This window comes from Talpa occidentalis, unplaced genomic scaffold (assembly GCF_014898055.3).
Source record: "Talpa occidentalis isolate TD23 unplaced genomic scaffold, MPIMG_talOcc4v2.1 talOcc4.9, whole genome shotgun sequence".
NCBI classification, from domain to species: domain Eukaryota; kingdom Metazoa; phylum Chordata; class Mammalia; order Eulipotyphla; family Talpidae; genus Talpa; species Talpa occidentalis.
Window position 1 is genome coordinate 20,048,433 of NW_023605305.1, and position 22,831 is coordinate 20,071,263.

Genomic DNA, 22,831 nt, shown 5'->3' on the forward strand with positions numbered 1-22,831 from the left:
GACCCCCCCACCCCCTACCATGTGCAGTTGCTCAGGTTGAGTACTGCAAAAGGCAGAGAGCTGAGGAACACTAAAACTCAGCCTGTACTCCACGGGCCGTGTTCCCTTGGGATGACAACAGCCCTACATATGGGCTAGCCAGGATCCAGGTTAGGAAAGGTCATCACTAGCCACTATTGTGTGTCCCTACTGTGTGCCAAGCCCTGGGCTAAGGTAGGTGACAATCCTTGCTCTGAAAGCTACAAGGCTTGACCAAAGGTTTTGTCAGGGAAAGGAACGTTTTTTTTAATCCCTCCCACAAATCATACCAGGCCCTATTTTAATAACTTCCTTTTACGTGAGCCTACTATGCACCAAATGTTGTGCTAGGGGCTTTCTAAGCCTTATCACTCCTCACATCCCCTTGAACAGAAGAAAGAAGGATCCCATTTTCCACAGGGCAAAGCTGAGGGATTCAGAGCTTTGCCTTTGGTCACACAGTGGCAACACAGCAGAGCTCGAACTGGATCGCCAGAGACCCAACCAGGCACGAGAGAAATGTCCTCCATGTGGCACAGCCACTAGTGTTTGCTGCCTGGAGACTATGCCAGGCATTCCCCATGCACAAACCCTTCCCATCCTCATTACCACTCACTGAGGAGGGCATTAGTCAGCTTTGGAGGTTTGGAGACTTGCCCAAGGTCTCATAGCCAGCCAAGGTATGAGCCCACCTCGTTCTGACCCCTGTTCCACCCTTACTCCAACTGTGTAACAGTTTCAGGCCCCTTAAAGGCAGGGGCTACTTCTAGTCACTCCTGTATCCCCCAAGCCTTCCTTGCCACCTGGCGCAGAGCAGGTATACAGACATATTTGCCGGAGAACTAAACAGGGCTAGAGGGGTCAAGCAGATGTACACCTTAACCCACAGACAATCCCACCACCTGAAAAAGCTCCACCCAGTCATCTCTGAGTCCCCTGACACCTGATACAAGAAGGGTCAGGCACAAGCCTCTAGGGACAGGTCTTCAAGGTATGTTAATACTCTTCCCCAAAGGGGGCATCATCACCATGCATGATGAACTGTTTGTGGGATTATTGAGGACGTGATATGAAATTCATCCTGATTCCCTACTTATTGAGAAGTGCTGCCCAATTTGTCTCAAATGTCACATCTCTATGTATTAATTTGCCACTTCGCAGTGCTGATTAAAAGGAATGTTCTCCAACTCCCAAGGCAGAGTCATCGGAAATGGAGCAGGTTCACTCAGGAAGCACACCCTGTCCCTCCTGGGCAGAGGAAATGGACATTTGTTACCTCCTACCCTAGAGGGGACCTCGGCAGCCCTGCTGTTCTGGCCCGGAATGGCCTGAGTGGTGTAAATTGCATATATATATATATATATATATATATATATATATCAAATAGCTTCTGTTAGTCCAATTTTGAGATGCCTGCATAATGTTCCAGAATTGGGAAACTCTTTCAGAATGAGAAAATTGTCTGAGAGCCTGAGCCTGGGAGAGGGGAATCAGCAGGTCTAATTGCAGGAAGGAATAAAACCAGGAGGTGTCTATTTCTGAACCCCAATTTTCCTGTGTCCACAGCGACATGATCACCTTCAACCCTGCTCCTCCTCCAAAAGCCAGAAACACAGTGTTCCAAGGCTCCATCTGAAACTGCCTCTCCCAGCAAAGCAACAACAGGGGGCTGCATCTTCATCCATCTGTCTATCACAAATGTCTGTCCAGCCTGTTGCACCAAGCTGTGGCCATAAGCAGAGATGACATCACCGACCTTCCATAGTAGCAGAAACACAGCCCGGTACTTTTTCAGAAGAGACAGTAAAGTGAGTACGTGCTCCTCCCTGTCCTGTTCTCCTTTGGGAGAGTGAGTGGATGGGGGTAGCAGGGCAAGATGTGACTGTGAGGATGATGTTTGGATGCAAAGCCGAGGAATGTGCATAGTAGGTGCTCAAGAAACATTAGCTCCATCAAAGAATGGACCACACACTTCACGTGCCATGTCAGTCTCTGACCTCAGTTTTTCCAGTGGACTAATGGCTCATGGGTGGGCTTCAGGGCATCTGAATGATGAAAAAAACATGGAAAAGTGGTGTGTTGTGTGTGTGTGTGCACACATGTGTGTGTGTTTGTGTGTGTGTGTGTCAGTGTAAGAATGTCTGTAGAGAAAGTCACAGCCTTCAAGTCCAAGACCCTAAAAGTCTAGGGCCTACAGGCTTGCCATGAGCATCTTCAGCTCTAAAACAACCTCTCCCTTCAAAGGGGAAGGGCCCATGGAAAGATCAGGTTCCAGGACGTGGCTCCAAGCCACTAGGTGATAGGGCCCAGACCCATCCCTACCCCACGGCTCTCTCTCAGGTGCTGACAGAGACCAAGGACACCCTGCTCCTTCCCCAGGAAGCTGCAGTCTGTTTGTCAGAGTAAACACTTTGAACAAATGAGCTGAGAATTCTATGCAAACTGATGTGCCAGAGGGCAGAGGTGGGGCTGGGCCTTCCATCTATGGAACAGACATATCTTTTCTTCCATCTTGTGAAACAACCGCAGGCAAGTCAGGCTCAGTTGAGGTGATTTCATTAATTAGCTGCTTTCTCTCAAGCATTGATGATTTGCCAGGCAGTGAACTGTGTATATCATGCGACTTATGTTTCTCTTCCTTAACGGTCACCACAGTTCCATGAAGCATTATTCTTACTCAGATGCCACAGGTGTGAAGCCAGAGTTGGTGCCACAAAGTCACTTGCCCCACAGTGACCCAGCAAGCGAGTGACACAGAGGGGATGGGATGGGATTCCAGATGTGCTTGAACCCAGAACCTAAGGACTTGTTCAAGGTACTACCACATCTCTCTCCTGGTTAGCAAGGAGTTTGCACAAACAAGGATCCCTCATCCTTCCAGATTCTGGGTGGGCATTATAAAAAAAAAGAGGCCTGATTTTTTGGCAGTCTCCTAAAATCTCAGTCATATTTACCTAGGCAGAAATACCTGTTTTGAGGTCTAGCTATTAAACACATCCACGAGACTAAAACCCAGCACTCAGAGACAGGTTCTCCCTCACAAGGGTGTCAGGGTGACTGCTCAAGATGAAGGCTGCTAAAAAAAATCAAAGGTGCAACCAGGACTAGGTGTTAAAAACCTGCAGAGGCTCTTATCTAATTGACATTTCTGATCTGCTGATAATTCTTGTTTACATGCTGAGTGTTCTGAAATAGACAGAAACAACTCCATACCACCCCTGAGAACAGTGTGTAGAGAAGGTGGGAGGCCTGGGGGCTTTGCAGGGGTGAGGGAGAGGGAATAGAGATAATATCCAAATAGCAGCCAAAGTGGAAAGACACCAGGAAGACACATGCCAGGGGCAAACTGAGGAAATAAGAGGCTTTCATACTCAAGAGGGACAGAGGCTACATCGTGAGCACTAGAGCCAGACAGAAGAGAGGCCTAGAAACCAGGACATGCTGGATTCCAGGAGGACTTAAAAGTGAAAGGTAAAAATAAAAGGAAAAGAATAAGATAAGCATTTCAATGAATATGTATCTGGTCTTGGCATGCAAAAGGCCTTTCCAAGCAGGACACCAAAGGTAGAGTCTAAAAGAAAAAATTTAAAGTTAAAAATGTGTGACATAGAAATGAAACGGCTGCACATCAAAAGGAAAGCCATATTAATATCTTTAATATGCAAAGCCACTTACAAAAGAAGAGAATATAGTGACACCCCAAAAGGAAAGTCGGCAGAGACTGGAACTGGCAATTTACAAAATGATATACAAACGATACAAACGGCGAGTCACGCTGGACAGCTGCTCAGCCTTCCCTGTCATCAAAGAGATGTAAACCATGACCCCCAGTGAGATTTCATCTTCGACCCACTTTAATCAATGAAATTGATTTGAAACTAACATGCCACATGGGTACAGTGGGGGGAGGGAAGCACCCCATGTTGGTGGAGACGCAATCATATGACCTTTCTGAAGACACTGTGCAACGAGGTATTTAAAACGTAAAATATTCGCTCTATGACCCAGCAAGTGTACTTTCAAGAATTTATTCTGAGAAGATAATTAGATGAGGGTGTCAGTTGTATGTGCAAGATGTTCTGCACCTGCACGTCCACCAAAGGGGGCTGTTAGAGGACTGTGGTGTGAGCAAACCACTGTGGCTTCCTCAGGGTGTTCACCAAGCAGAAAAAGCAGGGCTGCTATCAACACAGAGGACCAGCCTCGCCCGCTAGACGAGAGAGATGCACGTTCACCGTAACCCCGACTGCGAATGGATCTTTGCGTGCGCCTGTATGTGCGTACATATGTGTGCGCACAATGGAGCACTGTCTACATGTCTCCAGATGACAGAGGTGAGACTGGAGCCTCCGCAGTGGACAAGCAGCCCTAGCTGGACAGAGCAGGGGGTCAGGCGGAGGAGAAAGGGGTGACTGGGGGAAGGCCCCAGGGAATTCACTACTGAAAATGGGGTTTCCCAACCTAGCACACATAAATACAGGATGCTGTATTAAATTTGAATTTCAGATGACCCACAGACATCTTTTTTAAGTACAAAATATTGGAGATATACGAAGAGATTCCAATCTTTAAAAACTGAGTAATTTCAAATTCAAAAGGAGTGTCCAGTATTTCATCCCCCAGCTCTAGCTGAGTAGCTCTGGAACCAACTCTTGTTGCCTCCCTGACATGACCCACGCCAGCCTGGAGGGGTGCTGGGACCCTGGCAGGCTTCCCGTGCCCCCCCCCCTTTCTCTGCCTTAGCCAGTTTACCTGCCCTGGAAATAGGGTGTCCACCCTCTCCAGGCGGGCTGCAGAGAGTGCAGTGCAGGAGAAGGATGAAGTCATGAGTGCCAGAAAAGTCACATTAAAACTCCTGGCCCTTAAGCTGAGCACAAAACTCCCAAGCCCCGGCTGGTACATCTGTAAGATGGAGATAGCAACGTCTGTCTGCGGGGCTGGCATGGGGATTAAATGAGATAACGTATGTAGAGTGCCTGGCATACAGTCAGCGCTTAATACAAGCTGATCCCCTTCCCTCCTGTCCACAGCTGCAGCCCACGCTCCTGCCCCCGGGGATTACAAATCAAGCATCTCCTGTCATCTGAGCACTTGACGACTGGCCTTTTTGATCTTTTCCTTGAAGCGGCAGCATCTGTGAGCTGCCACTCTTCACCTGACTTCACCTTTCTCCCAAATCCTGAGCTGCGGTTCAGTTCTTATCTGCACTTCTCACTCTCGGACGAGGGTGGAGGAGGATCACACGCTTTTGACAGCAGACTTTCAGGGATGTCAGGCCAGAGGAGCTACCAGGAGTGGGGCCCTGACGTCACTTTGAAATGGGCAAAGCAACATCCTGAATTGAGAATGGAAGGAGGCCAACCTGATGGAGGGCAGCAGCCCGGACTGGTGGGGAAGCTTTTATGCTGGAGCTGGTCTGGTCTGTCTGTCTGTCTGTCTATGTGCTGTCCCGCTGAATGACCAAGGTGGACTCTGCAAAGGAGAGGTTTACCTCCTTTCACTAGAGCCAAATCTCCATAGTCCCTTTGTCTACTGACAAGGCCAGGGAGTAAAACAAAATCTTCCAAGGTCACCCAGTGAGTTGGTTATAGGCCCAAGAAGCTAGTGTCACCAGCCAGTCCCTCCACATGGAATTGTCCATTGGAATTGGCCTGATAAATTGCTGATAAGCCCAGTGAGAGAGGGCCCAGGCCACTACCATGGATACATGTACCCCATGGTTTATGCTCAGCAGTGGCTGCCCCTCCTGGTCCCCCCACCTTCCCTCCTTGCCCCTCTACTGGATGTTCCAAGAGTTGGTATAACACACTTTTCTGGTTGCACAAATTGCCCCATGGCCTAGTCCTAAGGCAGACCAACCAGATTTGGAGACAGCCAAGGCCGTGCCCAGTTCCCTTGTTAGCACAGATATCTGCAGTTGTTCTGCCAAGCAGCCAACCACAGCAGCCACCGACAGTTGAGCAGGCAGAAGCTTGCATGGATGACCGCCTAGGGGCTCACACACTTACAGCACCTATTTGCAATGGCTGGCCTGGGTCTCCCCGCAGTTTTTTGTCTTTTAGGTGCCAATGACTTAGGAACCTGACACTACTAGGTGGCTGAGGGATGACAGGCCCTTCTTTCTGCCTGATTGGTCCTAATGGGAAAAGCTGAGCAACCTCAAATCTGGGCTACCTTTGCTAGGTCAGGCAGGTGAGAAGTACCCTAAAGGGTACCCCCATTCTAATATTCTGTGACCTCCTTTGGATTACAGACCTTTGTGAGTCTGATGGATGCTCTAGCTCAGCATTACCCAGCAAAATCTTCTGCAATGGTGGAAACAGTTTATATCTGGGCTGCCTAATATGTCAGCCACTGTCACATGTAGCCACTAAATACTTGATATGAGGCCAGCATGACTGTAAATTTTAATTTTTATTTCATTTTGATTAATTTAAATATAAATATTCAACTGTGACTAATGACTACTATATTAGAAGCACAGTTCTAGACCAGAGGTCAGGAAGAGTCAAATGGCAAATACTTTAGGTTTTGCTGGCCATATGGTCTCTGTGGCAATAACTCAGCTCTAAAGAGGAAGTGCATGCAAACAGGCATAGAAAGTATGTCAACAAATGGCTTGAACGCATTCTAATAAAACTTTATTTACAAAAAACAGGCTTGGGCAAGATTTAGCTGGGAGCCATAGTTGGTGATTCCTGTTCTAGACCCTTTCTAGAAAACTATACACATATCCTTATACATACAGAATTGTCACTAATTCCAAGGGGCTTGCGGACAGGCTACTGATGTCCAGCTACAGACCCTGGCCATGAATTCCATGCTGGAAGTTCTGACTTATAAGGACTCTGTGAAAGTACCTTCAGCTCTGCTCCCTGTGATGAAGTTTTTTGGCATCGTGCCCCAGAGGGAGCAGCTGGTCAGGGGTCAACAGGACACTTTTACCTAAGCTCATAAGGCCTTTTCCTAAGGCCTCAGACAAATGCCTGCAAGGAGAGTTGCCCAGGTGGGTGCCCCATGGCCAGCCTTTCCCAGGTTCTCTGCAGGCCCCAACTCCAGGGTCACTGAAGCATTCCCCCCTCCACAAACACAACCTGTTCCCCCAAGGCCAAAACACTGTGGAAGGAGATCAGAGACTTTAAGAAGCTTCTGAAGAGGTTTCTCTTAGTAAGGAGGTTGGAGTTGCAACTTGGAGAGAATTTGTTTGGATTCAGGGCCAAAGTTCAGGGCGAGGAGGTCGCAAGCAGAGTGACCAAAGCCATTGATACGGGGGTCCCCCACTTCTCAGAAGTTCATGTTCTGCTACTTCACTTTCATGAAAGAAAACTAGCACCTGTTTTCTCTAACCCAAAGAAACCCGGAGGATTTTTGCTTTTCTGACAAAAGCACAGTGAGCAATCAGCGTCTGTTTGCGGCGGCCATCCCAGGCACGAGAGTGGCATTGCCAACCCCTCCCCTGGAAACTGTTCTGCACAGGCTGTGTGTGTTTCACATCATCCCTGTTTTTACGATATGTTAGTGCAGTGGTAGGTTTTATGTATTATTTGGTATGATGCGGTAGGTTATTTTGGGGGGTCAGGGAATGCTCAGAAAATTTTCTATATAAATTAATGGTAATTGCTTCTTTACTTTAGGCCATTTCGACTTATGAAAGGTTTTATAGAAATGCTGTACTGTAAGTAGCAGGGGAAATCTGTGTTGGAGGAGCTTACTTTTTTTTCAAAAGAAATTGGGCTGTCTCAAGAGACTTCACTTTAAAAATAGGTAGGCCTTTGCAGGAGCCTCGTTAAAGGCAAATGGGGTTATGTCAGGAGCCCTCAGTTAAAGCAAGCTGCAGGTGTATTAGAAGCCCTCAGTTAAAGCCATATGGACCTCTGAAGCCTTCTCAGGTCCCTTTACTTAAAAATAACTGAGGGGCCTCCCTGGTGGCACAAGGGGTTGAGACGCAACCTATGAAGCTATCCCTAGCCACTTCAGCACAAGTTCGATCCCTGGCCAGGGAGTTACCCACATGATGCAGCAGACCTCTCCTGTCTTGTCCGCTGCTCCCCTCAGCAGTGTGTTTCAGTAGATCTGCTTGTTCTGTTCCCCACTCTGTCTCTGGTGAATCCTCTCACCCCCCACACCTCTGGCATGCACCCTAGCTCTTGTATGAATAAATAAATAAATCTTTAAACAAATCATTTAAAAATAACTGAGACCTTCCCAGGAGCCCTCAATTGCTCAGGTAAAAGCATCAATCGTGTGCCCTACCCTCACTCCCCCCCCCCCAACCAGAAGTGGATTTTCCCCAAGAGCTAGGATTTACCCTTTTCCATGGTGTCTTCCTAACCAAGACAAAGGTGATATCTATTTCTACATTGTTATAGCTTCATTCATGAAATTATCACTTATTCCTTAAGTTCTTGAAGGCGAGGGAAAAAAGCATTCCAATAACTGACATGCTTTACTAGGGTGTTATGTCATTACTGTTATTAATTATCATTAACAGTCTTAAAATATGCCTATTAATGATCTCAACACAAAATAGCAGCGCAGTCTTAGCCAAGAGCAGCATAATTTTCTATTAATGAGATGTAAATTTCCCAGGGAAATGACAGAGATCTAGAAGTACCACCTTCTGAACTAACATAATAAAGTTAATAATAATAATAGTGTATAATCTGAAGATATTAGTGTTAATTTGAATGCTAACACCATATTTAAACAGGCTGAAAGAAGTTATTTGCATAATTCAAACCCAGAAGCCCTAATCCATGCTAGCAGGAAAAACTGATTGTTCTCCGAATGATATAAAACTCACTCTTTACCATCAGTATATTGGGAGGAAATTTTTTTCTGCTTATTTTCTTTCTTTTACTTAGCGTTTTTATCTCTCTTATTTTCAAAACCAAGCTGAGGTACCTTATGCAATTAAGCCCCATAGAAAACAGGATTAAAAAAAAACACACACAACAAAACCCAGTTAAGGGGACAGAGAAGTAGATGCTACCAGGCCCTTGGGATAAACTATTGTAGCTGAGCTCCAATTTCAATTCTCAGTTTCCTGGAAACACAGAATAGGCAATTTAAGTAACTGAGTTACTGGTTAGTAGCCAGCCTTGTTAGTACAGGCCTAAGCTCTGGATCTGAAGAACACCTTCCCGGCAGCTGAGTGCCGCAATACAGCCCCGCCTGGGACTCCTGGACTCCTCCACCCTGGCCAGGGTGGAGGCACCTACCTTCATAGCTGGCATGGAAGCCCTGCGCGCTGACCGCATAGTCACTGATGAGGCGCAGGGAGAGGGTGGTGGCAGCGCTCACGATGGTGGCTGGCAGCTGAAAACCCGTGAGCCTGAAAGACAAAGACATGGGATTTAAGGAGAATGACCCTCTTGGGAATTGCACATATGTTAAGCATTTATTGAGCGCCTGCTGGATGTACAATGTTGAGCGAGGCACAAAGAGGGTTATGGAAGAATCCTAACAAATGCAAGCTGTTCAAAGACAAAGGGATTCTCAGCAGAGGTGAGAATGGGAAGCAGTATCCTTCTGTCTGCCAGGAAAAAATGAGGGGGCTACACCCCAAAGCCACCAGCTAGTCCTGGCCTGGTGGCCTGCTTCATTTGTGTCTCTTTTCTCCTCTTCCCATTTCTTCTCCTGTCTGTTCCCTTTCAGGCTGAGATTCCTTGAGGTTCAAGGTAGACTTCATTACAAATTCACAACTAATAATCACCAAGTGACAATATTTATTCATGTACTGAGGAAGAGTTAGCCGACTGTAAGTAGCAGAATGTGGATATCTCTTACCATGGATTTTATTCTTTGAAAGGAGCATCTACTGCTTCTACAGATATGATAAGTAGTTATTATTTTTAAAAGATGAAAGCAAAAATAAAAACCAATGCAATCTTGAAATAATCACTCTTGACAGCTGACATACAAAGAGACGGCAGGATCGGTAGATGGGATCATAGTCAATGAAATTCCATACAAATGGGACCATGCTTTTAAAATTAAAATGCTTAATTTTAATTTTTCCTGAAAGCTAAGAAAAAGAAACAAGGGTAAAATGGAAGAAATTGTTGAACCTCATATAATATTTCTTTAGCAAAAAGAATCATTTTTGAAAGTTTCTTCTAACGTGAAGAGAAAATAATGAAGCTTTCACCAAACGCTTGGGGATATATTTCAGGAAGGAACTTTACCTCCACTGGGCATCCAGGCATGTGGGCCCCACAGGTGACCTGACAGTGCACAGGTGGCAGGGAGGTGGCCAGTCCTTTACCCTTCCACCCTTGTCCTTGATTCCTAACGGAGGCTTTCCCTGCTACCCATCCATGCTCCAGAAGGGCTCTTGACTCCCATATTTAAGTAGTTTGGGGTATCTGGGGTGCTGCTGGACACTTCCTATATCTGCCACTGCTATATAATGTCTAGATGCCCAGAAGACCCCTGCAGAGTAGGAGTCTTGGGTTCAGACAAGTTAAATCAGATGTTTATTAACCCATTGTGAAAAGCCCTGTGTCAGATGAAGCCCTGGCCCTCCCTACCACCATCCTAATCCTCGAGGACTTTTGTTAACTCAGACTGAACTCAAGGAAAAGAAGAGAAAAAAATCATCCACCATGAAATGAGTGACCAAGTACATTTCAAGGTCATCTTCTCTTCTAATAAGTAATCAATAATCATCTAGCAGAGGACCCCTAGTCTCCTCCTCCCTCCCCCTTCCTGTCTTTATTTCTCTCATTTTCTCACAGGGATAAAAAATGTATATATATATATATATATAATAATGAAACTACACGTTATAAGAAAACAAGCTTTTTAAAGTCATCTCATGCCGGGAAGGTCTTTCTAAGCCAGATATCTTTAAAGGACGCCTTTGACTTCACTTGCCCAGCATTCTTTTAGGGAGCAGGGGAGGTTCTGACAGGTGCCCTGGGGCTCACTAGCCACAGCTCTGGGACAATGACTAATGAAGGTACAGCTCTGCTTTATGGACTTGATCTAGGTCCAGAGGAGAAGGAGGAGGGCACAGAACCTAAGCAGGAGTCTTTCTGAGTCCTTCATTGGCCTATGATATATAGAGTTGGAGAGTCTTTTATTTTTTAATCTAAATCATTCACATGTAAGCTTGGGTCTGCTGGTAGCCTCTTTATCATGGCAAAGAGTCTGTCTACTATGGAGACAATGATATCCCACATAGATATAATCAAAGCTGAACAGTGAGCAGAGAGGAGAGACAGACTCCTGATAATAACAGTGTTGGGATCCTCGATCTAGCCACACATGGAGATCTATCTCTGCAGTGCCCAGTGACATGAGCTGACATTCTGTATTTGCTTGCTTTCTGTCTTTTGTTCAAGTTCATTTGATTTGGGTTCTATCTCTTAAAATTGGCTCAGTACTAGTGGACAGCATGAAATCCTAGAGGCATTAAAGGAAAATAATGATTGATTTAATTATGTGATAATTAAAAGTGCATGCGCAGAGCAAAAGAAATTGTAAGAAGGTAAAGAAAAAAAAAAACAACTGGAAAGATTGTGTGTAATATGTATGGCAGGAAGATCGTTACTATCATAATCTACAAAGGACACATAAAATCAACATTATAAAGTGGGAAAAGGTAAAGTGGAAAAGGGCCAGGGTTACAAACAAACACATGATCCATCCAATATTAAAAATATTTTAATATTTTTATTAAAACTAAATCCATAAGATTCTTTTTTTCACCTATCAGATTGGCAAAATATCCTGAGTTGGCAGGGGTTAAGGGAAAAGAGGATAATAAGAAACTACACATATACATTTGACAAATCAGATTAAATGGGTCATTCCTTGAAAATCACATGAAATAGATAATCCAAATAGTCCTATAACTAGTAAGGGATAGTAATTTTTAAAAATCTTACAAAAAGAAGTATCCAGGCCCAGATAGTTTCACTAGAGAATTCTAGTAAAGGTATAGAGAATGAAAGTCAATTCCACACAATTTCTTACAGAAATTAGAGGAGAAAGAAACTGCTAAACTCATTTTATGAGTAATGCCCTGATACCAAAACCAAAGATAGCATAAATAAAGAAAACCAAAGACCAATATCTCACATGAATATAAAATTAAAAATCCATGCCAAAATATTGCAGCAAATCCAGCAATATATAAAAATAACTATACATCATAACCAAGTGGGGTTTATTATGAAGATGTAAGTCTGGTTCAACAAATTAAAGATCACTTTAATTCATTGTATTAACAGTTCAGAAGGAGAAAAATCACATGATCATATGAAAACTGATGCAGGAAAAACTCTTGACAAAACTCAATATTCATGGCTGACTTTAAAACATTTTCTTAAAGAAAACTAAGAACAGAGGGAAATTTCCTGACTTGATAAAGAGCATCTACAAAACCCAGTAGCTAACATCACACTTACTGGTAAAAGACTGAATGTTTTTCCCCAAAGACTGACAACAAGGTAAGTATCTAATAATCCAATTGGAAAATTGGCAAAAGACACCAAGAGACATTTCACTACAGAGGATAGAGCACTTGTAACATGTTCAATATCATTAGCCATTAGGGAAACCTAAATTAAAAGCATGATGAGATATTACTACATACCCATTAAGACAGATACAAAATAGTGGTTACACCAAATACTATTGATGGTGCAGAGCAACTGGATTGCTCATAGATTCCCAGAGGAGTGTAAAATGGTACAAGTACCCTGGAAAATAGTTTGGCCATTTCTTTGAAAAATAAACTACTATGCATATGATGATCTGATAACTCAGCCATTGGGGGCAACTGGGTGAAGGAAACATGGGACCTATCTATACTATCCTTGCAAATTTCTGCAAGTCTGTAATTATTTTAAAATAAAAAGTTTTCTTTTGTTGCGCAAGTGGCTCCCATTATACTTCTATTGGACAGCACCTCACTTTGACATTCCATCTGACTTAAACACAGTCTTCTTAGGTTGAGTTTTCAGCTGCTACTTGGTCTTTACAGGCCTCCTCCCTTCAGCTGCTTCCTGTTAATTCCAACCTTACATTGTTCACGCACACACCCCGCTACCTGCGGTAGCTCTGACTAGGTACTTGCTGGACTGGGACTGATCACTAGAACCATGACCCTAGTCTCAAGGCCACCACTCACCTGTCCCTTGCCTTTCCACTGACTTGCCCATGCACCAAAAACCCTGCCCCTGTCCCCAGAGAGTCATGTTTGCTGATTGTCAGTTGATTGCTGCCCCCAGTGGGTCCTGAGCATTAAAATCCCAATTTGTTCCCATTTGGGCCAGACCTCTATCTGGATCTGAGCCCAGCCTCCCCGTGAGTTGAACTTTGTTGTCTCTACATCCAAGTGGGTCCAAGTCATAGCAGATGCACCTTACCTCTCACCCAAGTCCACCAACATTTCACCTTTGGGTGCTCTTCCCAGATATGCAATTTACAGCGTCATGTAGGAATCTCTTCCCTTGCCAAGGCTTCTCCCAGCAGCCTTCTCTGGGAATACCATTCTTCCCACTGAGTGGAACTTGCAGGTTTTATTCCCCAAGCTAGATATTTTTGAGCTGCCATTAAAGAGTCCCAGACCCCAGTTTCTTGGTACTATATTGACACAGCTGTGAATAGCTAATGTACACTGTCAACAAACAATTATGGTTTGATCACTTGCAATATATGGAATTGCAGCTTACTAGGCATTTTCTCTAATCAGATATTTACCATGGCTCTGCTATTTCCCTGGCTTGGAAGATAAATTTTAACATTAAGGATCACTCACAGGCGCTAAAGCTGGAGGGGGTATAGTGCTTGGCTCTCCCCATCTGAATACTTGAATCACCACTCCCCAGCCTCATGGCCTGCTCTCCTCTCACCCACTCCCTATTGCTGGATTGATTTTAGACAAGCTGATGAACTCACAAGCCAGGAGGAGTATCATAGTTGCATGTTGGGATGAATAAGTAAAACTTTCAGACGTGCCCATCTTTCATCTGACAAGTCTAAATTCTGTACTGAAAGCATCGAGGTATCTTCATGCTCACACTACATGTTCAAAATCCATGGGCTCTCTGCTTAGTGGGGTCACTCAGGAGTCCCTAAACTTGGTGAGTTAAGTCACAGAAATTTGAGGGTTATAGAAGACTTCAGAATTATGAGAGAGGTAGGGTAGAATAATGGCAAAAAGACATGCAGTCCCTGTTGCTATTGTTATCCTCCTCAGGGGTGCAGAGAGTGGCTTTTGCAAACAGGTGGCATGACCAAGGGTGTAAGCTGGTGCTCATCTTCTGCTTTATCGAGGCTTTTTGTCTTTCCTGCTTCCTCAAGAACCTTTGCTTTGCTTTTGCTTCCCTCCCCAGAGGAACCCAGAGTTCCCACCATTCCCAGAACCACTAAGGGTGGCTTAAATTACTTGCACAAATATTACGTTTTATACTAAACACCTGCCTTCCCGGTGGGCATCTCTAGTACAAGCCAGGCAGGGGCTGCCCGTGTGATTAGCCCTGGGCACTGAGTTTGTAATGAGCATCACCTGGTTGGTGATGGTTTACATGTGATGTCAGCATTCACTGCTGGGGATTAAGCACATTCTGGGGGCTCCATTGGGAGAGGTCTCTTGGAAGTTTATGCCTGGTTGTCCCCCAGACTTCATCCCATGCGAGGCATTCTTTGCCCTTTTGCTCTGGATCCTTTCACCATAATAAGTCATAGCCAGAAGCGCAATTATATACTGAATCCTGTGCATCCTCCTAGCAAGTCACTGAATTTGATGTGGTCATGGGGACCCCCTCCATACAGGGTGACAAGTGAACCCAACCAGATTCTACTGGAAAGTGCAAATTTGAGATTATTCTCCCAGTGACAGTCCACAGTGTTCACTGTTTGAGCAGAACTGGAAAATGCAGGATAAACAAAGTTAAGCAAGGATTTTTCAGAAAAATTAAAAATGAAGTGCTTTGGAGAAAGCTAATGGTATAAACTTCTGAAGCAGGAGTAGATTATGTAACAGCTCCTGAACCATTTGATCATAGATTCTTTTATTCTTAGAGCATCGTAGGGGCTGGAATTCCATGGAACCCTCTCTAGGAAATGAAAAACGCAGAGAGGGTGGGGCAGGGGTTCAGGCTGTCGCTATCCAGGCCACAAGGCTGCTGCCACTCCTGGTGTTGAAAGCCCTAAAACCCAGCATAACCAAAGACTAACAAGGTGTCCTTTTGTGCCCGCCCAACTCTGGAGATCCTTCTAAGAAATCCCCATTCTGAGGGTGATCCATGCATATCTCTTCTTTGCAAACTTAAAGAGCCCAACTAATATAAAATTATCCAGAAATAAACAGTAATATAGTAAATTGGGTCTTTATTGAATGGTTCTCATTTAAGGCTCTTAGCACATCAAACAGTGATATAAAAAAAGACATGTCAATTGACCTTGGGTATAAAAGAGTAAATGTAAGCAACATTTATCACACTGACAAGCTTGGCAAATAGTGTTTTGATTTGCCAGCAGCCCTACTCCAGACAGCAGCCACTAGTTAGATACATAAACCATTAAGCTAAAAACAGAACTATCATTACAGGCATCATCTAGTAATTTGCAGGTAATTGATGGACATTAGTCATAATCACACACAATACACAGAGACACGCATACACCCCTACAGACACACGTTTGCTCTGGTAATTTCAATTTGCATTTCATCAAGAGCTTCTAAAATTGGAAAACTTGGAAAAAATTGGGCTTCCTGTGCATTTAAAACTATATATCATAGGCCCATCTATTCTTACAGTATGCTATGGGCTGGGGTTCTGTGGAATACTCTCTGGGAAATACTACCCCCAGAAGGCAGGTTACAGAGTATGTGCTACTGCTTCATTGGTCATGAGTTTGCTGGTGAACTCAGTCCCAGAAGCCCTAAGATCCACAGTGACCCAAATCTGTATAGATGGCTCTTGTGCTGTCCTAAGACCTGGCTTCTTATAAGAAACCCCACTGTCAAGCCCTCTGGCTGGCCAGATATCTGCTGAAAAACCTCAGCTTAAATCCATAAATTCGTCTCTAAATACCCCAGCCTAACCAGAAAGCACGCACTGGCTGTCCACATGCATATTTCAGCTGGACAAGCTCATCAGCTTTTGGAGGCCGCGATGCCTATCCCAAGTGTGGTGAGCTGGGAGCTAGGCCTCCAAATCTGATACACTTTCTAGGGCATGCACAAGCTTTAGGAGCAAGATAGAGAGTCAGAGTACAAAAACAGGGGAGAAGCGTCTATTCGGAATACAAATTCTCTGAGCATACTCAGTCTGTCCACACCCAGGAGTATTTCCCAGAGAACTGCACTTCCTAACTTCTGAGCTCTGTCCTGAATTTTCTCCCTAATACTCATCACCGTCTGACCTGTTATATATTTGATTTATCCTTACTTATTAAGTCTACCTTTCCCCACTAGTGTGTAAATTCCAAGAGGGCTGGAATTTTGATCTATTTGCTCCCCTGGTGGGTGCCCAGCTTTAGAGAACAGGACAGGCACACAGGAGGGGTGAGTAACACGTTTTACTCTGGCTGAAAACACAATACACAATGATAACACAACACAGTGCAGGGACAGAGACATGCCAGAGAATCTGGCATCACCAACTTGAGCTGAACTAAAAGGATAAATTGCTAGCCAATCATCCAAAGAGCGTGGAGGGTCAGGGGAGGATAGAGAGGTCATTTCAAGCAATGGGGATGGCGTAAGTGGAGTAAAGACAAAACCCAACTTTCCATGTAATTTATGAAATTGTTCTTCAACCAATGACAGGAGAACAAATGGCTACAACCAGCTGTTCATCCTCCATGTGTCTGCCATGACTGCTTAATTACCACTCTCCCCAAGAGAGGGGATTTTTCTGCTCAGCCCTCTAGCAGATGCACACTTTCCATGGGATCCTGGAAAATTCTGACCCAGCTTGGTCTTTGGTGACAGAGACTGAAGTCTCCAGGACCATGGGTCAGAGGGCTGGTAGGGAAGGGACTCTGGAAGGGGCTTTGAGTAAGAGGGTCCATCGTGTTCTAGAAGACTGCTGTCTCTGCTTCGCCTCCCCCAGATCAGGCCCAGTCACATTGCCATTTGGGAAGGGAGCTGTGCTCCTTGTTCCTCAAGTCTAAACCACCTCTGGGGCTCCGCGGAGCAGCTGGGACCTGCCTAGGTCCTAGACAGCACCATTCTAGGATTGGCACTGCCTGGAAGAACTTTGCATTTTCTGATCCAGGGAGACAAAAACAGCAGTTACTTAAATATCAGTGAGTGGCCAGCAGGGTCTTCACTGGGAAGCCTCCACCCTGAAAGCAGGAGCCAGACCAGCCTCTGACAGCTGCTGAGGCCATCCTTGGCAGGGAGCAGAGCCCCTAAGCACTCTGGGAGGCTCAGGAAGCTGACAGTGTCTGCAAGAGAGACAGTAGGCTATCCTGAGATCATGGCGTGGGGTGGTGTGTGTGTCCTACCTACCTCCTGCACCATCATGTCTTTCTATTGATGACCAGGGCCTGAGTATGGTCTGAAGAGGCTGGGTCTCCATATTGGGAACAGCACTTCCCAGTGTGCCACGGGCAGCACCTGTGCCCAGGTAAATGACAACCATACCCATAATTGCCCCACCTCCAGCAGGTGTGGGATAGGAAGTGAAGGAGCTTAGGCCCTATCCTTGGGAACTGCACAGAAATGCCTCCTGGACACAGGATACCATGTCTACTTGTTTCTCATGCTCCAGGGTCCCAGGATGAACCAGGCCCTTAGGGAGGCACTGAGGAGGTTTCCTTCTGAGCACAAGGAATGCGGGGGGTTCTGCTCAGTTGTTGCCCCAGCCAGGCTGGACTGTGGAAACAGGGCAAGCTGAGCTGGCAGCTGCGCAGCACGAAGCTTAGTGCGAGGACCAGATCACAGGTGACATTGTGAGCAGTGGAGGGTCAACTCGAATTATCAGAGCCAAACAAGAGAGGTGTGCACGGCAGAGGAAAGAGCCCTCCCTGCGGGCCTTACTTGGAGCACTTCAGGAAGGAGCCCTGGGGCAGAGGGACAGTCTGGTCACCTGGGACTTTGTGCAGGGATTGCGGGAGTCTCCCAGCCTCCATTTCTCAGGGTCTGTCTGAATCTCTAACTCTGGCCTGGCCTCCTGCTCAACTCCATGGGGTGTCATTCACATCATAGTCTGTGGCTTGAGTCAGAACCTCTGACTTTTCCCCGAGGCCTGTCTCTTTCTGGCCCCTCAGCATCAGACAGCTTGAACTCCTAACTGGCTGCAGCTCCCTGGTTGCCATCTTTTTGGGCATCCTTGGTGCTGCAGTCTGCAAAGCTAGCACTAGTCCCACAGAATCCCATAATCCCCAAGATCCTGCCCAAACTTATGAAGCATGAGAAGACAGAAGGAGACAGAAGCCTGCGACAGCACCGACATTCAGAGCCCCACACATGGAAGCAGGGAGGTGGCGGGTTCTCAGATGGCCCGGCGGACTGCACCTCCTAAGGTGGCCCCATCCCTCCATATATTTCATTATCGCTCTGCATAACCCTGAATGGCTGAGCTCCATGCGCTGACCTGTTCATGATGGGTCCTCGTCTGCTTGAATGTCGGCCCCATTTAGTGTGAGAATGTTGTCCATCTTGTGTGTTGAGTGCCTAGCACAGTGCCTGGCAGACAATGCTCAATAAATACATGTCGGAGTGAGTGAAGAGTTGGTGATGTCAGAGAGGCTAGACAAAAGAGTTTCAAGAAGAATGAGGGCAACACTTTCTAGAGGGCTGGGAAGGGACGACTAAGAGGGTCATTGGCTATGGCAAGTCGGAGAAGAGTGGTGACTTTCCCCCAGCAGCACCGGCGGTATGGTAGGACTGAAACCAGATTGCAGTGGCTTTAAGCTGTTAATAGGAAGGGAGGAAGTGGTGACATGGAGTCTAGACAGTTGTGTCAAGTAGTGGTGTTGAAAGGAAAAGGGTCAATAGCAAGCTACTTTTAAACAAAAACCTTTTTTTGCCCCCTAATCAGAAACTGCTCATTTCTACCTTTCTCTGCTGCCCAGCCCTTCCTGTAGCTTCTTTTGGGGCACACACCATTAATCATCTCTCATTACTTTATTTTTTAATAGAATAAGCAAGTTCATGGGCGTTTGTTTCAGTCTGATATTCATTCTCTTGGCAGGATAATAATTGATACCTGAAGTGACCTCATTAATCAGCAGGGACAATTAGAATGATGTAAGTGGAGGACAATTTGCTGTGTAGCCTGTCTAAGAAAGACGAAAAGGTCCCCACTCTTTCTAGGTCAGAAAGGGACACTTCATGGGTAGCTGACTCCTCATTAGTCTACTTTCTTGGGTTCTTACCTGCAAAGTGGAGACAATAAAATCTCCAAAGAGGGGTCTCCCTGCAGGTGTAAGGGGTTAAGCACTGCACTACGAGGCAATTCTCAGCCTCTGCAGTACGAGTTCGATCCCTAGGCGACCAAGGAGCAACCCACATGGCGCAGCAGACCTCTCCTGTCTCACCCGCTGCTCCCCTCAGCAGTGTATTTCAGTCAGCCTGCCTATTCCGTTACCCACTCTGTCTGTGGTGAATCCTCTCACCCCCCTACTCTCTGGCCTGTACCCCAGCTCTTGTGTGCATAAATAGATAAATCTTTAAAAAAAAAAAATCTCTGCACACGCAGGGTCCAGATGGGTCCATTTTACTGCAGGGATCTGCCCCCCGGGGGCGCTCTTCCTGGCTTTCTTCATTGGAGAAAACAGGCCTGCATTGCTTGAGATAGGTCCAAAAAGGTGAATGCGAATACAACTAAAGTAGATGAACCTCTTTAAAATGTACTAAGAAAACATGCCATTTCGTGGCAACCCTGGTGAATCTTTTGATCAAGTGGAATGTTCTCTGCAAAGTGCATTATCATCATCTTCATTCCCTTTTGAAAAGTTACCCAGTAGGAAAATCTGCAAAATGACAGGTCTGAGAACATCTGGGACTCAACAGCACTTACAAATGCACAAGCGGAGGAGAGAGGGGTACCCACTTTCACACCCAGGCTGGCTCTCCACTGGGGCAGTAACGAAGCACAGATGTCAACTGGCTATGGGGCCAATAATTTTTTTAAATAAATTCCTTATTATAGACTAGATTGAGATTTACAGAAAAGCTGAAAAAATAGTACAGAATTCCCAAACACCTTTCATTCAATTCCCATAATGTCACCATCTTCCATATCCATGGTTATTGGTCAAAACAAAGAGCTGGACACTGGCATTTTACTATTAACTAAACTACAGACTTTATTAAATTTCACCTGTTTTTCCAAAAATGTTCTTTTTCTGTTCCAAGATCCAATCCAGGTCAGAATATTACATTTAGCACCATAATTTTTAATATCTTTCCTAGGGGACTTGCATAGAAGACAGGAAAGGGTAAACTTTTGTCCTTGTGTCCCCCACCCCAACTGTAAGAAAACAGGTTCCAAACAGCCCATGCCAACACACCCAGAGTTCACGGCAGGCTCTGAATGGGCAACTTGGTACCAAGAAACTTCCCAGGACTAGAGTGTCCTCACAGAGAAAGCAGTGACTCCATTCTACTCATGTGACTTGGTTTAACTCCTAACCTTTCTCATTTTAAAAAATAATATCTTGCAGACTGCTCCTCACTCTGTCTCCGGTGAATCCTCTCACCCCTTGTACCTCTGGCTTACACCCCACTTCTTGTATGCATAAATAAATAAAATAAATCTTAAAACAATACTAACATCTTGCAGAAACACAAAGACTAGAGAAAATACAATGAATATTATGTGCCAATACCTGTTAGGGAAATGAAGCATCACAAACAGCTACGCCCCCGGGGAGATCTCTCTCCCTACCCTGACACAGCGACAAGACCCTTCATCATCTGGACTCTAGCTCATCTTCCATCAGGCGTCAGCCCCAACCCCAAACAAAACAACAAAAAAGTGAGCAAAAAACCGACTCACCCCAGCTCTACAGAACGTCGCCCCAAATATCACAGCAGTGCACCCCACTTTATACCCACTGTTCCCCTGCACGGACCCCTCTCCCCATCCATCAGCCATCTCCCAACTCCAAACATTTCATTCAAGGGCGCCTCCTTAGCAGCCTCCCCAATCCCTCCCGGTGCCCTGCCTCTAACTCACCTTGCTCTGGACCCCTCCCTCCAGACTACACTGAACAGCCTGTTTCCTCTATGCACCTGCCTCTACACCTCAAGCCCCCCGAGGTCAGAGCTAGGTCTGCTTCATCACTGGACCTACAGTCCCAGCGTAAGAGGTGCAGGGGGAATATTTGAAAGGCCTGCAGTGGAGTGTGATGATTAAAAATCTCTAAAGCTAGTAGGACTTGGGGGTGCGTCCTGGCTCTGTTACATACTAGCTGTGTGATCGTGGTCACGTTCCATCATGTTTCTGTGCCTCTTCCACTTTGTCATATGCGGGATCTGTAATGGTGGCTCCCTCGTGGAGTGCTGAGACGAGTCAATGGGTGCAGTGTTTAGGAAGAGGCCTGGCCCCTAGTAAGCACTCCATAGCTATTATTATAATTACTTCCATCAAAGTGTTTAACCCCTGTGGGTTAGAGTCACCTGGGTCAGTTTCCACTAAAGTGGGGCCTGGGTTAAGGATTTATGTGCAAGTCCTAACCACAGGAAACACAGACAAGTTAGGTAGGAAAGGGGAGAAGACCCTTAAAGGGGTCCTAGTCGTGTAGAGTGTGACATGAGTGAGTGGAGCTGGATCCAGTTGGGAGTGGGTTAGAACAGCAACTCAATCACCCTACTGTGAGGTAGGGTAACTGGGGTATTATCTACCCACCACCTTTACTTGTTGGTTGCCGGCTGCTCCTGAGATATTAGCGCCAACCAGTGAGCAGTGGATGGGGCAGCAACTGGCTCTATTGGAGTCTTTCCAACTTGCATTTGACGCTTGACCACATGATTGGGGGAAGGGCTGGAGGGCAGCAAATTTCCCTCAAGACTTCTAACTGTGCCCTGGCAGCCAGACTACCTGCTCCCCTCAGCCCCTGGAGTGCCCCTGGCCCCTGCTCCACTTTCTCCCCTTGCCTTCATCCTGAGCCCAGCTTCCTAGGCTGGGGCCACAGAGACCAGCAGCCCTGAAAACTGACTGGGGTAATGGGCCCAGGTACCACACCATCCTCAGTGCCAGGCTGAAGTCTGGCAGAAAAAGCTTCCATTCTCCCTTCCCCTAGACCCTCTCCCCTGAGTCTCCTTTAACAATCCCATTCTAACATATTTTTTCTGCAGCTTTAGTAGCAAGAGGCTCCTGGCAGGAGCAGAGCCCTGGCACACAGGCCGGACTCAGCAACACATGCAGCCCATTACAGTGATTTGTGGCCTAGTTTCCGCCCCCTCCCGGCAGGGACTCAGAGGCTGGGCCAGAGAGAGGTGGGCAGAGAGAGGATCCAGCTGCCCGCTCCTGCCCTCCACACCCTCCACCTCCTCCCCGCTCCACAGCTTCTCATTACTCCCTTCCGCACCCCCTGGCTTGTTGTCCCCAGTGCCTGGTAATTAGGCTGTGTTTATTAAACCACGGGCTCTGCCTCTGTTCACCCAAACCCTGCTCACCGTAGATTTTCCTGCGAGGACTGCAGAGATCGTAAAAACAACAACCCACCTTGTCTCTCTGGCTTATTTACTAACCTGGCCATAAATAATCGGGACGATTTGCATATTACTCCTTGGCTTTTTATAGCACCACACATCTGAGTGCAGGCAGGCAAGCTGGGTGCTGGGACATGGAGGGAAGCGCATCTAGGCTGGCAGGGACAGCAGCCAGAGCAGCGT

The 22,831-nt window shown here is 46.1% G+C and overlaps 1 protein-coding gene across 1 annotated transcript in view; it reads right to left on the minus strand.

Moving 5' to 3' along the window:
* Positions 1-22,831, minus strand: part of CSMD2 (CUB and Sushi multiple domains 2) — a 512,752-nt gene that overhangs the window by 401,563 nt on the left and 88,358 nt on the right. The window contains exon 3 of the mRNA XM_037499127.1: positions 9,240-9,352. Within this exon, the coding sequence (XP_037355024.1) occupies positions 9,240-9,352 (113 nt within the window). The remainder of the gene's footprint in view (positions 1-9,239; positions 9,353-22,831) is intronic.